This window comes from Coturnix japonica, chromosome 10 (assembly GCF_001577835.2).
Source record: "Coturnix japonica isolate 7356 chromosome 10, Coturnix japonica 2.1, whole genome shotgun sequence".
In the NCBI taxonomy this organism is placed as follows: Eukaryota; Metazoa; Chordata; class Aves; order Galliformes; family Phasianidae; genus Coturnix; species Coturnix japonica.
Window position 1 is genome coordinate 4,830,817 of NC_029525.1, and position 15,566 is coordinate 4,846,382.

General features: G+C 41.2%; 1 protein-coding gene across 1 annotated transcript; it reads right to left on the reverse strand.

Annotated features, from left to right (window-relative positions):
- Window positions 1-1,819: 1,819 nt before the first annotated feature.
- Window positions 1,820-15,563, reverse strand: FAN1 (FANCD2 and FANCI associated nuclease 1). Its single transcript, XM_015872516.2, has 13 exons — window positions 13,535-15,563; window positions 11,589-11,729; window positions 10,401-10,596; window positions 9,259-9,492; window positions 8,629-8,760; window positions 7,426-7,534; window positions 6,660-6,779; window positions 5,683-5,847; window positions 4,927-5,098; window positions 4,467-4,570; window positions 3,444-3,638; window positions 2,976-3,104; window positions 1,820-2,115 (listed from the first exon to the last, which is right to left on the reverse strand). Exons 1-13 carry the CDS (start codon window positions 14,790-14,792, stop codon window positions 1,978-1,980), a joined length of 3,093 nt encoding a protein of 1,030 aa, XP_015728002.1. The 5' UTR covers window positions 14,793-15,563; the 3' UTR covers window positions 1,820-1,977.
- Between the last annotated feature and the right edge of the window lie 3 nt (window positions 15,564-15,566).

Consider the following 15,566-nt stretch of genomic DNA (forward strand, 5'->3'; position numbering starts at 1 on the left):
GTGTGTGTGTGTTGTGAAAATCGAACACCTAAAGTTCTACGGCTATCAGAAGTTCCCTTTTACTCGGAGCAAGTGACAGGGAGATGTTGCAGTCATTGTTCGACGGAGCGGGTGGGCTGTGTGAGTGCGTGAAATCGAACACCTGGGTGTGGCGGAACTAGGGCTCGAACGGCCGAGGTACAGAGAGTTTTGTTATCTTCTATTTTGTTTTTTTTTTTTTTTTTTTTTTGTTGTTTGATTTTGTTGTTTTTTTTGTTCTTTTTTTTTTTTTTTTTTTTATAATTTTAAATTGTCGAGAGAGTGATGAAGCAATCTATTAGCATTTTATAAATTTTATCTCTTTTCAAATATTGTCATTTTTCATTTTAATCTTTGTTTGTATTTTTTTTGTTTATTATTGATCTATTTGTCTTATCTTCTTTTTTTTTTTTTTTTTTTTTTTTTTTTTTTTTTTTTTTTTTTTTTTTGGTGTTGTATTTGTTTTCTGTTTTTCTTTTTAGTTTGTTTTTGATTATTTTTGTTGTTATTTTTTTTTCTTTTTTTTTGGTATTTTTTTATCATGCTTAATAGATTTTTTGTGCGTAGGAGACTTTTTTTTTTTTTTTTCTTTCTTTATTCTTTCTTTTTTCTTTTTGGGGGAGTGTGGTTCGTTGTAAATTCTGCTCTGATCTATTTTTTTTTTTCTGGGGGGGGGGGGGGGGAAAATCCTACACGGGGTTGGGTTGGGGGGGGGGGTGGGTGGGGGGGGAAAATGCCGGACATGTGGGGGGGGGGGTGGGGGGGGGTGGGGGGGGGAAAAGCCCGACATGGCCGTGGGGTGGGGGGGGGTGGTTGTGCGTGAAAAATCTGACATCTGTGTGTGTGTGTGTGTGTGTGTGAAAATCCGACACTGTGTGTGTGTGTGTGTGTGCGTGAAAATCCGACACTGTGTGTGTGTGTGTGTGTGTGAAAATCCGACACTGTGTGTGTGTGTGTGTGTGTGTGTGAAAAACCCGACACTGTGTGTGTGTGTGAGTGCGTGAAAATCCGACACTGTGTGTGTGTGTGTGTGTGTGAAAATCCGACACTGTGTGTGTGTGTGTGTGTCTGTGTGTGTGTGAAAAACCCGACACTGTGTGTGTGTGTGTGTGTGAAAATCTGACACTGTGTGTGTGTGTGTGTGTGAAAATCCGACACTGTGTGTGTGTGTGTGAAAATCTGACACTGTGTGTGTGTGTGTGTGTGAAAATCTGACACTGTGTGTGTGTGTGTGAAAATCTGACACTGTGTGTGTGTGAAAAATCCGACACTGTGTGTGAGTGTGTGTGTGAAAAATCTGACACTGTGTGTGTGTGTGTGTGAGTAAAAATCCGACACTGTGTGTGTGACTGTGTGAAAATCCGACACTGTGTGTGTGTGTGTGTGAAAAGTCCGACATTGTGTGTGTGTGTGTGTGTGTGTGAAAATCCGACACTATTTGTGAGAGTGTGTGAAAAATCCGATACTTTGTGTGTGTGTGAAAATCCAACACTATGTGTGTGTGTGAAAAATCCGACACTGTGTGTGTGAGTGCGTGAATAATTCGACACTGTGTGTGAGTGTGTGAAAAATCTGACACTACGTTTGTGAGTGCGTGAAAATCCGACACTGTGTGCGTGAATGTGTTTTGGACACTATGTGTGTCCACTGCCACACTGTCCCCATCATGTGTGACTCTGCCACTCTTTTTCATGCTACAGAAGGTTCTCAGTGGTACAAATAATGGTACAAACCACCTCTGCAGCTGTTTCTCTACAGTGGCAGAGGCACTCCATTGCCCTCCATAGAATCAGTTATGAAATGTGTATAGAAAAAAATGCTTTATTCTACTGATCTACAGCCAGTAACTCGTACTATTCTTTAGAATGTTTTGTGCACTAAGCAGCAGTAATCGTTAGTGTGTAACATGCCACATCCTTAGAAACAACCAAGTTACCCATGTGGTTGAGAGACCTTCTGTCAACTGAGACGTTTGCTCTTAGCTCCAACTGCTTGTACGTGACAAACTTCTACGGCAGCCCCCAGCTTCTTCAGCTCACTCAGCCAGATCATCTGCTTGTGGGACAGGCGATCATTGGGACCTTTCACTTCTACCACCTACAGAGAAATGGAGGTGATATTAGCTGAGTACGTATGTATGTCTGAAAGAACTTAAAAATCGTTCATTTTGCAGATTAAGTGAATAACTTTATTTTATGGCTATTATTTGCAACTAAAATTACAGATTTAACACAATGGTAGACCAGTAGGAGCTAAATGATTAATTCACATCCCTAAAAAAGCTTAACTGAAAGACAATGAAATTTTATGTATTAATTAATTACTCACCAAAGCAATCAGAGGAACTGGTCATAAGTGATCAAGAACCACGGATCCTCTACCAACCTTAACTGCCATTCATCTCCAGTATCACAGTTCCAGCTTTAACTGAGCAGCATCAAGTACAGCAGCTGCTTCAGAGAACTTCTGTATTCAGCTGTGCTTTATAAAAGCATAACAAGATGCTTTTACAAGATAATAGTCTTCTAGCTCTATTCCACTAGAGCACAAGATGCAGACCATGGCTGTTTACTCCTTTTTTTTGGTAGCAGCATTCTATGTATTTCTGAGTGGTGACTTTAGCAGCCATTGTGAACAGCAGTCAGAATCTGCACAGCTGATTTATTGAATAACAGTTGCTTTACTGTAATTTTAATCTAAAAGATCTATTCTGCAACAATACCTAGCCCTCTCTTGCTGGTTTTTATTACAACCATAAAAGCAACACCAAAAATGTGATGAAACATCAGGTAAGCAATCAACCGCTATTTGCCATACAGCTGCTGATCAGAGGAGCAGTGGGTTTAGCTCCACCACAACAGGAGAAATACAGTTAGTATAGACTGACAAGTAGCAGTTGTTGTACCTGTCTTTAGGTAGGACCCACTGAGCACTACATCATCTATCTACTACTGTACCTTGAAGTGATTGCTGTGAGTACTCCACACAACCAGATCAGGAAGCCCCCCTCTGCAATGGCGCAGATCTTTGGAAAGCCGCCTAAAAACACCACTCAGAAACATTCCTCCAAGGCTTGAGACGAGGCTCTGTAAGAGAAGTTCACACAGCTGACCGTTTCACTTTCCTGTACAGCCATTTCTCAATCCCCACAAGAATATTCTATGGCCAGTTATATACAGCAATTTCCCCTTTGTGATCCTTAACGATTGTTGTAGGAAAAGTGGCCATGTCTGAAAAGGGTAACAGCACTTCTTAGCATTAGTGAGAACTGTGCTGAAGTCCCCATTCAGCTCCCCTTCACCATCAGTGAGGGAGGGATTTGTTTTCTCAGTGCATGAGGTCAAGCTTGCTCATTTTCTGAGCATTCTGAAGCCATATGGGAGCTTAATAACACAGAGCGCCCATTCTGGACAAGAGTTATTTACCTGAACCTGCTGGAGGGAACTAAAAAGTCCCCAGTTAACCAGTGCTGCTGCTTTTCCCTCCTGAGTGGTCCAGACATCAGCAATTAAGTTTGCCAGTGTGTCCAAGGAAGCTTCATGAAGCAGCTGGAGCCTGGCCTCAATGGCATCCCTCCTGTTCTCATAGAAGCAGTCAGTGTATAAATCCAGGGGGAACATCTGCATGGCAAGTGAACAAATCCAGGGAGAACATCAGCAAGACAGTGCTGAGGACCTGCTGGCAAAGCAGCAACTCGGAGAATGACAGTGCCCTGCGTTACACTTCTCTTCACCTGAACTACCACTTTGTTTACAGATAATTTAACTCGAATGAGTCCACCTCAATTATTATGGAAAAAATTGTATGTTACAACAAACAAACAGTTGATGACAGTGCAGCAAACGCTGGCCTCATCTTAACCCATGCTGTTGTTTTATTATTTTGTTTTGTTTTTTAACTCGAGTCAAAGGTCCCTTTAATTCATAGAATACTAAGGGCTGTAGTTGGGATCTGGAATCAGGATCAAGGCTGCTGTGAGGTGACCCACCTCAACCCCCCCTCAATGGGGGTGGACATTAACAAATCCAAAACCTGAAATTAAAGGAAAATGCATTTCCTTTTAAAAGTTATTGAAGAAAATATATTTAAAATCTATTTTTAATGTAATGTGTTATCTTCAAACATGATCTATACAATGGAATAGAAGTTCTTCCACTGGTTACAAAGAACACTGCAACCAGTGAGCTCAGATACAGGCTATCTGCATTTAACCCAATCAATCCCACTCCATCTGACAGTCAGTCCAGACTTACATGGCACTCTGTCACTGAGAAGCCCTTCAGCAACAAGCCCCATATAACAGCACAGAACAACTAGCACCAAACCTTGTCGGAAAAGTCCCTCAGACTAAAATGTGAATCCAGTCCAGAATGAGAGCGTTAACATGGCTACAGAACCTACACCAACATGGGTGAAGTAATTAAATAAACACAGCCTTTCAAAAATACCTGATAGGAATTTCTGAAGACATCGGGTATGCCATCCATGAAAATGATATCCCACATTAGAATACCATACAGCGTAATAAATGTTGAACCCTCTCCGTGAATACCTGAAAGGCAAAATTTCACAATAAAATACAATTATTTTGGTCCTAAAAATGGAAACATCATTAACTTCTACAACAGTTTCCTATGAAGTTCAGAGATCAGAAAGGCAAAAGAAGTGATTTTCAAAGAAAATTATAGGAGACTTTTTTTTTTTCCTAGCAAAAACCATTTCAAAACTGCCTTTTGCTCATGAAGAACAGCAATAAAGGCCAGAAAGGTCAGCTGGAAAATACAGAGCATTTTGAGGAGGGAATACAATCAGACAAAAATCAGGTCTAGTTAATTACCTAAACTGCTTAGTAATTCAGTTCTTTGCTCTCACAGTTAGATAACTGTATAAAAAAAAGTTACTATTTACCCTGATCAAAACCATTCTGTCTGTAATGAGTTAATGCAAGTTCCTCAACAGAGCACATGACTGTGGATACACTGCAGTCTTTGCCTCCTTCTTCTTCATCGCTGACACCCTCCATTAGGAACACAGACTTTCCCAGTCCTGTTTGAGGACACATCTTTCCCTTGATTGTAACCTGAAAATATTAAACCCGGTAGTTACTTTCCAGCATCCTGTATTTTCTTTTTTTTTTTTTTTTTAAACCAAACTAGATTGACTTTTGGAAGTGACCATGTAAAATTTGGCTGGTTATTCCCCCAAAGTCATTCTTTTAAAAGAAATAAGCTTTTATAAACTGGACAGTTTTTAAGAAAATTTACCCAAAAATGCTGAGCAGAAGGGAAAAATAAACCCTTGTGTTTTCTTGTGCCATTAACCTTATGCTTGCAACATCCAGTAACTATTTCTCACATACAGCGTATGCTGAGCATATCAGCATCAATGCCCAGACTTCTTGCTCAGACTCTGACTTCCATCAGAGAAGTTCTGAGGGTGTCAGTGGTAAATTCATAGGGTTTCTATCTGCTAAGATTTGTACAAGAGCATTTTGTACATTACATTTTTGCTTCAGAAACACATTCGTATTCACTTTCCTACAGCATGAGTAAGCTAGCAGTTGGTGAACAGCCCATGCTGACAGCCTCCCACATCACCTCTTGTCAGAACAGTAAAGGCTTATGGAGTCTGTATGTTTCAGAAGTACCCGGTATCTTTACTTACGTGTGTCACATCCTCCACAGTTATGTCTGGCAGATCTTGAAAAAGGCACCTGAACTGCCTGCAGCTCGGTGAGTCTCTGATGCGCTGAGCCCGCAGGTAGAGAGCAAGACGGTGCCCTGTCCGCACAAACGGGTCAGCCAGTCCATTCTTAATGCAATCAACGGCCTAGTAAAGAACAACATAAGCAGCACCTTAGAAAGGTGCTGACACAAATCTGTCTGTTCTTACCAAGCCCAAAGGACTAACTGATTCAGGGAGCATATGAATATAAAACCCAGGATGTAAGATGGGGCCAGGTTTAGTACACATCTAATAAAGTTTTATCATTTTATTTTGCATTGGAAGGCTATTTTATTCAAATTCTGTGTGTGACACAAAGGAATTATTCTCCATTTGCACTGATCAATGTAAGACTGAGTGAGTTGGAATTCTATATAAATGACCAGAAAAAGGTTAAAGTCTAACACTCTTCTGTACAATTTCCAATTTGAAATTTGGGAAAAACCTGATGTGAAGTTACAAGATGCAGAAGAGACACTGCAGAAACCAGACAACCTACAACAGTATTTCCTTTTAACAACCTCATAATCTAACACAGCAGAAAATATGGAGCAACTGGTTACTTAACTTTGGGATTTTTAACATCTGTATTTCCAGAGGAGCCCATCCAGCTGCTCCTTTCATGAAACAACATTTTTAACTCATAGAATAGAATCATAGAATCACAAGGTTGGAAAGGACCTATAAGATCATCTAGTCCAACCATCCACCCTTTAACATACCTACAGAAAACCCCTAAACCATATCCAGCTCTCTATCCAGATGCTTCTTGAACACTGCCAGTGATGGCGGCTCCACCACCTCCCTGGACAGCCACTCCAGTGCCTGAACACCCTCTGAGAAAAAAAGTTCCTTCTTATGTTTCCACCCAGCGCCTGCAGGGTTTGCAGCCATACACCACATTGTTGGAAAGATACCTGCTTGGTGTTTTTCAAGTGCTGATGCAGATTCAGAGCAAGGCGATCCCACCACCGCCCCCTGCTGTCAGTACAATACACATCCTGAGCCAAAAGCGTCTGCAGCTCCTGCACTGCTGCCTGCAGCAACCAAAGTATATCTCCATTAGCAAAGCTAGAAAACCAAGCTGAAGCTCCATTAGATAATTCGCTTATAATTTTCCTTTATGGTACTATTAAAACTTCGCACGATTCAAAGAATATTTTTACTTCTGCACCCAAGTATCCAGTTGCCTGGGTATAAGTTAGGAACTCTATTTCTATAGCTAGCCAAAGTAAAATATCCAAAGCCTTTTTTAGAATAATTTGTTTTACTGTATCACATAAATCAGAGGCCTTTGGAGAACTTGATAACTCAGGTGAAAAGGCCAGAGATTCCACAAGACTTCTCTTCCAAGAATTTTCATTTTTAAGGGTAATAACCAAACTAGCGAAACAGATACCTTCAAACAATGAAATAATGTATCAGAAACAATCCTACAGCATATTACATGTGGCAAATCTCTAAGGCATAAGCATAAATAAAAGCAATTTTTAAAATCTGGGTTTCCTCCAATAGCTTCTCAAGCAGCAAAAAAAGAGACACCGTATACTTACAAGTAACATGTTAAAGAGAAGGGTATGAAGCTATTGCAAACATCATCACCATTTGCCATCCACATCAGAAGTACAAAGCAATGTATAATGCTACAGTTAAAGCATTGTGCTGTTCACTTCATCACTTTACCTCATACATGTGAAGTCTCTGCAAAATTTCAACACCTTGAGAAAGTATCCTCGTGTATTTCCAGCCAACTGTGAAACGTCGCAGATACTCGGGTAGAACTCTGTGACAGCTGAAAAGTGAGAGCAGCTCAGGAGCCATTTTAATTCATCTTAAAGCAAACACCCTTACAAAAATAAGAACTAAAGCATTCAAAACATGAAATGTCTTATATATTAACTGAGTATTACAGCTGCAAAGACAAGACCCCAAATGTCTGCTAAGGCAGTGATAGTAAGCTGCATTTGTGTCACCTGTTTTTTTTATTCAAGAGGAGCGGAATTGTTAATTAACAACTTCTGCATCAGATGCAAAATAAGAAGCTATTACATCATGTTTTCTTACTGCCAACTTGTTCTCTGAAGTCCGAAGGATCACTTCAGAAACTCAGCTAAACAAAAAGGGAAAGGCTGTAACAAGCACTTCCAGCCCCGAGGATGATGAACACCTTCTGTGCAGGCACCTCTATGTTCCAAGAACTTACTGAAATATTTAAATATTTCACATCCAATTTCACACTGCCATCAGTGTGAAACAGAACAGACCTCAACGTCGCTCTCCATGAATACAAGTTTAAATCAATTGCAATGACAATGAATACAATGTCAAATTTAACACTTCAACTTTCAGTGCATCATTAAGCCAGAAATCAAAATAATTAAAACAACCACCAATGAAGGATGCTTCAAAACCAGTACACATTACTTCAGCTCTCAGATCTTTAGTAATGCTTCCTGAATGACACACACTTGAAAGTTACAACAGATGAATAACCCAGTATGTTTTCCCATAACCTTTGCAACATTCTTTTGTTCACAGTGAATTTTAAACTCTGCTGATTGTTACTGGCCTAAAAGCCATAAAACCAAACTATGACAAGGGAAAAATAAGGCTCTTGTTCTCCCACACTGGCATGTGGAACAGAAATGTTTGAGTGCCTCGTCCATGCCTACCAATTCATTCCCAAGGCTTTAGAAAAAAAATAAAAGGCTTTTCATATATAGCACTTAAAAGCTAAACAAACAGCCAGGAAGTTCAAAGCTTTCAAGAACATTAACGCTGCTTAATTTTGTTAGGCTTGAATAAGTTTAAAGGCCTCTTTCCAAACCAAAAGACAATACACTTAACAGTCTTATAAGAACACTACAGCAGTTTCCTGCGTACTACCTCAAGGAAGGATGGTTTTTCAGATTGTTCCAGGTCTCTTTTGCACACACATACAGATGATGAGCTTCTTCCCAGTTCCCATTTACCATTGCAGTGGCTATATCGTTTGACAGGTGAGCAGCAGTTGCATACCTAGGGCAACAAAAACATAATTGCTGCTTTAGAATCAAGAAGCATTTACAGTTAAAAATTGATCAATTCCCTCGTACAATACTTTCTAAACATTCCCTCCCAGTCTCCAAAGCCACTGAACCATGCAGTCAACTTTATTCTTAACCTTGTACAATCAGCAAGGATGCAGATGTTACATTTTAAAATACATATAAAACCAGGGAACCCATTTTTAGTTTTGTTCAGGATTTTGTTCTCATAATCATCACAGCAGCATCAGAAACACCTTTCATCAGCAGATGACCATTAACCAAATAATACAAGCTATTGTGAGTTACAAGTGTAACACAGATACAGAGAAACACCTTAAATCACTGCAGAAGAGCAATTCTACTTATTCACTACTTATTCTACTTATTATCTGTAGTTTTACAGAAGTATCTTATTTGCCTATGTAAGTATTGTAGTAAGGCTTTTCAAAAAGAAAATAGACTTCCAAATTGCCAAAGCTCCCCCTACCTGATAAGATCTTCTCTGTCCTGAAAGACTTGTGTTTTCCTATGTACAGTGTAACTGGGGAATACCACACGTCCCGTGTTTACCATAAGAACTGTGAAGAGCTGGCCTTGACCAGCACTACCAGCTTCTTCATCCTCCACTGACTCAGACAGTGAAAATAGCAGCAGGATTCGAGAGAAGACAGCTCGAGGGCTTTTACAAATTCTGACTGATCTTCCAGCCAGATCCTTTGCCCTGGAAGAACAAGAAAAGAGACCATACTAATCATTTTTCCCCACCGCGAATAAACATTCAAATATTCAAATGCATTATAAGAACTGTTTTGTTCTCACATCATCTACCGTGTAAACTCCATTTTCAGAGAACATCCTGATCTGGAAGGGACTCACAAGTCCACCAAGTCCTGGCTCCACATAGGACTTGCCAAAATGCAAACCCTATGCCTGAGAGCTGTATCCAAACACTCTTTGAACTCCAGCAGCTTGGGGCTGTGACCACTGCCCTGGGAAGCCTGTTTCAGGCCTAATCAATCTTGCAGATTTTCCCCCAAAAAAGCCCCTTGAGAATCAACACAGAATACATGAAAATGCATTAACTAATAAAAATAAAAAATAATTGGAACTAACTGCCCTTTGGGTGCAATCACTCCTGTTGCTATGTCAGGCATTGCCAACACGCATCAAGTTGTGGTTAGTTGTTATGGCAGTGTTTAAAGATCAAAACTTTAAATCCTGTGGTTTAGAATCTTCATAAAGTCATTTCATACAGACAAGATAACAACAGCCTTTTTTCTTGGAGAGGGGCAGGGGGTGTTTTTGGAATTTAAGTTTACCAGGTTCCTTTCCATTTCCTGGATACATTTTTTTCCCTCAATCCTCCTTCATACAATTTAAGTCAAAATGAGGATAATATTGTCCAGAGCAGAAAAGTGTTACCCTGTTTTAAAAAGGGTCTGATTCTTCCCCTTTTGTTTGATCCAGAAATTAGAAGTCAGTAACCTGTAAATCAATACTTAACACTGCCTTCTTTTATATCTAAATTGACTGAACTCTCATCAAAAAGCATGTTGATTGAGTTCTTCAAAGGATAACGTGCATTCACTTGCAAAACTTCACTACAGATTCAAACAGCTTACGAGGTACCTTTTTAAAATAACAGTTCCAATACCAGCCTGATTCCTGCTGAAGACTGAACGTTGTTTTGCCAACCTCAGGAAATCATCCACAAGTTGCTGTTTCTGGCCATTTGGGTTTGGCAAGTGAAAGATCTTTGCTAAAGATTTTAGTTCAGGGGCAGAAAGCAAATCCAAACCTTCACACAGGTCTTCCAGTTCAGATTCTAGAAATAAAACAATCCACATGCATTTGTTATGTGATATACCTACACACTCAAGCAGCAACAGTTCAAAGTACACCACATTGATGTAACCCAATTTAATGACTTAAGATTCTCCAAAAATATATTACTGATACTGCCCAGTCCAGCATTAAATTCATTATCTTCAAAGGTCCAATCAAAAAATCCCTTGGTAAAGCAATGCAAAATCAAAGAAATTTTGCTAGGTTACATAAACTGCTGCTCAGGAAGAGCCTCAGTCTTCCTGATAATTGAAACTTTGCCCAGTGCAAAAAACAAATGGACTGCCAGGGAGAAGCATGAGCAGGGCTGCTCCAAAGGGAGCAGTCAGCCAGGAATCAAGGGTAATCACAGCATGTTCAGTGCCTTCACCATCCACCTGTGTGGTCCCACCATAAATGAGAGCATGGGCAGATCAGAAGTCCTTGTAATACTTTCTACGAGCAGCCCCAGGAAAGACACGACGGTTCATCTAAAAGATGAGCTGGACCTTGAGTTAGAAACAAGCCTACAGCTTAGGTCTGAGTCCCATCCACAGTAAATGGCTGTAGGTAAGACTGGAAACAAACTGGAAGTGCTGGTTGGAGGTCCACCCAGCAAACGATGACAGAGCTGAAGACAGGCGGGCCTGCAAGACAGCTCCTGGCACAACTGAGAGATACTAACGGGAGCTCCTGGACCAACGTACAGATGATGCACAGCTCAGGGTCTGAGATGAGGATTATGAGGGCAAGTAAGGCCTACAGGCACATCAGTGACACAGACATTTATTCACCTCTCCCTACTTTCTACTATCTACTATGCACTGTTTTATTATTAACACAATATAACATAGGGTTCATGGATGCAAACCTTTAGATATTTTTGCTCTTCTGATTCTCAAAGGAAGGACAAGCAAATACATTAAATGCTAACATGCCACAACTCCATGTTTTATTTATAATACCTTTAAAACTTACTAATGCAGGCCATACCTGTTTGCAGAAATCTGGCTTCAACCAGTTCTTCGATTATTGGTGACAAATCCACAGCTATCTCTTCATACTCAATTTTGTTCACTTTTAACCAGTTCAGCTTGCGCTGAAAAAGTCTCACATATAACTTCTGGCCACCAACTGCAAATTTTAGTTGCAACAAGGAAGGAAAATAAGGATAATTAAATTCCAGAACCTGACACTATGCATAATCACTACCTTACCTACAAAAAGAACTTTGATGCAGATATGTTCTAAAACACATTTTAAACCTGCTTGTGTTCTGAAGACAAACTTGGTAAAATAACAGAAAGTACTTTGCAAAGCAATCATTGCTTATCAGACTCTAAGTTTCATAGACAATTATCACAATGTACTTGATAGGTAATGAACTGTTCTCTGGTTCTTGAGCAGACTTCTTCAGCCTTTTTTTAATAGAAAGTTTCCAGGATCAATTCACTGAGACAAATACATTCAGACACCTCAGCTTGTTATTTTCTCTGTAGGGTTACCTCCCCATTTTGCAAATCTGGAAGAAAAGGGCTGAGTAACACACCAACATCCTCTCTTTGCACCATGGAATCTGACAAAAATCGGCCTGCAATTCAGGAAAGGCACGTGAGGACTGTTTTTTCTCTAAAGGATTTGAATAACAATTAAAAAATAGAAATGAATAGCAAATAAATAATTTTAAAAGTGTATGCGCTTTTTCTTGTTATGATAACTGAGAAGCAACACTTGCTTGGGTAGAAACAACTAATGTGACAAATCTCTCATCTACCTGAACTATTCAAGTATTCTGTCCAAGGTTTCTTGAAGGAAAAAGTGTTCCATCACTTGTCCAGAATTCATTATCTACTGACTTAATGCTGCTGGCTCACCATCCCTTGCCAAGTGGCCTTTGCTGATTCCTGATAAATAAAGTTCTATGTTATCAGCTCATCTTACTTATGATAGTCTTAACTTACATTAGCACTATTTTAAGTGTTCAGTGTCACTGCATTTAATTATTACAATACAATCTAAAACAATTTAATTGTAATGAAACAATCACTGTAGAAATGAGTAAATGTAGAGGTCTACTTCCTCCCCTAGAGTTTCTTCACCCTTTTTTAACAACCATCTTCTTATGCGGTTGGAGTTAACTCCGCTGACTTTTCCACTAGGACAGATGAATAATGCTAATATGGTCTTCTAGCTGCTTGACTTAAGACCAGAAGGTCTTTTCTGCAGGCTGCCTGACCACAGCTTAAGTGCTCCCTGAAGAGACAAATGTGTGTTTACTCTTTCTTTATTTTTAAGGAACATGAGACTACTCATCAGAGCTCTATTTTTCCTAAAAAGCACATACAAACAGTATTGTTAGGACTTTCTAGGAACAAACATTAAAGAACACGGAGCTCTAAATAATTAGGATAGTTTTCTTCCAGTCTGCAAAACGATAAAAACGGGGAAACAGCAGCAGTGCAGCAAAAAATGAATAGAATTGCTCAGGTTGGAAAAGACCTTGAAGATCATTGAGTCCAACCACAACCTGAGCACCACATCCAAATGGTTTTTAAACACATCCAGGGATGGTGACTCCCTGGGGAGCCTATTCCAGTGCTTAACAACCCTTTCTGTAAAGTTCTTCCTATCTAACCTAAATCCAATCTCTAGAGAGAAAAAAGAGGAAGATAAATGTCAGATATACACACAATCATATATATACATATATTAAATTCTCTCCCCAATTCACCCATCTCTTCCCTGTTTATTATTACATTCCATTAAAGCAGCATTTGCTGTTTACCTGCAGGAAGCTCCTGGAGGGACATGTCTCCTGAGAAAAAGGAGCCTCCATTAAGTTTAACAAGCTGAACTGCCTGTTGGTACAGTGCTCTTCACTCAAAGCTATGAAACAGTTCTCTCTACAACAGACAGCATGACAATATAAAAACAGATACCTGATAATTGGCAGAACTTAGTAATAACGTTCATATCTTGCTCATCAAAGAGTCTCACATCATCTTCATTCTCCAACACTGCTCGCAACACCATTAAAAAGTTTCGGAGGTAATATGGGTGACCAGGAGAGCTAATCTCATTTATTTTACTTAAAATATCACTAACAGAATTTAGAGACTCCGCACTTTCCAATAAATTATGATTAAACTCATAGTTTAAGTCTTCAAGAACTTCCACAGGAAGCAGCTGTTCATCACTGCCATTACAGCAGCTTTGTGAGTCACCGTTCACTTCCACCTCTGAAGACAGAACACATTGAGCACGAGGCTGTGCCTCAACCTCTGAACTGCTGACGGGCTCTGCTGAGGTACCAACAGCCAGATGTGTTTGAGAATTACTAGGACTGAGCACCACGCCTTTACATCTACTTCCAACTCTGGAGTTCCTTGCATCAAGCAGCACTCTTTTGTTGTTATGAGCTGGTAATGATGACTGTGCAACATCCGTAAGATCTCCCTTATTATCTTCATTTATTTCAGCCTGAACTTCAGACTCCTCCTCTGAGGGATTCTGCTCCTGGTGCACTCTCTGAACAAGCTCATTTTCTTTCTGAGAACTATGCCCGGCACAGATCTCATCAGCACTGTCACCCAGTGCTGCAGCCCCATCGCACACGCTGTGAGCAGCTGGAGGTGAGGAGTCCATCTCTTTATACACGATCTGTTTTCCTCTCTGCATGCAGCGTCTTCTGGACAGTTTAGATGACAAGCTTCCCAACGAGACGACTTTAACTGTTTGCTCCTGTGGCTCTGTGTAAACATCACCGCCTGAACCCTCACTGCTAAAATAAGGACTAACCTGCCGTGCTGCCCTCCCTCCTGTTTTCAGCACACTGCTTTGGGAAGGGCTCGCTCTGCGATGTGCGGGCTCTGAGCAATGTGGGCTGTTATTACCGCTCACAGGTGTGCCTGGCAGGCTCCGGGAGGTAACAAGTGCTGCACCACCATCACCAGCACCACACAGCTCGTCCATGTGCCGGTTAATCCCGTACCTCGGCACCATCTGTCCACACACGGGACAGGAAACTTTGGCAGGGGGGACGTTGTTGAAAAATGAAATGATAGAGGATGATGGCGGAGGTACGGCCGGCGTTCCTTTATCTTCCACTGTCCTCGCCGTTTCTTTTTTCTTCTTCTTTCTGCTCGGCGACAAGGCCAGTTGGGCTTTTCTCCTTCCTGAAAACCTGGATTCGGACATGATGGCACTTCAGCGCCTTTCTGCAGCACAGGCAGCTCTGCTCAGGGCATGCTCGCTCGTTCTGCAACAGTTAAACGCGTAAAAAAAGAACATAAAGAGACAAGCAGTCTTTGCACGACCCATGGGCCTCGCAGCGCTGCCCCGCTGCCTCCACGGCTGCTCCGACCCCGCTCACGTTACCGCACCCGCCGCCTGAGGCCCAACATTCCCGCAGCGCCCGGCGGCAGGTCGTGCAGCGCAGCGCCGAGCGAGCGGCAGGCACGGACAGCTGAGCGCAGAGCGGCAACGTCAAAGGATAAGGCCGGCAGAGGGGAAACCCTGCTCAACAACTTGGGAGACTGCGGAGTGAATGAGGCGGGGTAACGCTTACCGGTACCGCCCAAATAGCTCTGCCTTGGTCAAAGCGCTTTAAGAACAGCAGCACAGGCTGCCTTAAAAGCAGCTGTGGGGTCCCTGCTTCACACCCCGCCCTCCTCGGAGAGGAATCTGCTCCTGGAGGAGTCCAACACTTCGACTGTGCAGGAGCGGCACAGCTGAGGCGGTGTTAAAATGAAAAAACAAATAACATGGCACTTTTTAACACAGGTTAACGTACATCTTCAATCGTCTGTTTGCTATGTGTTTTTGAAGGAAGCGATCCTTCATTGCTGACAGGAGTGGGTAAAGGTAGAGGCAGTCACGCTCTGCAAGAAAACTTTCACATCTTGAAGCAGCCTTAAGGTTTTGATCTCAGAACAGGCACATACCCAACTGTAGAGTTGCATCCCTAGACTA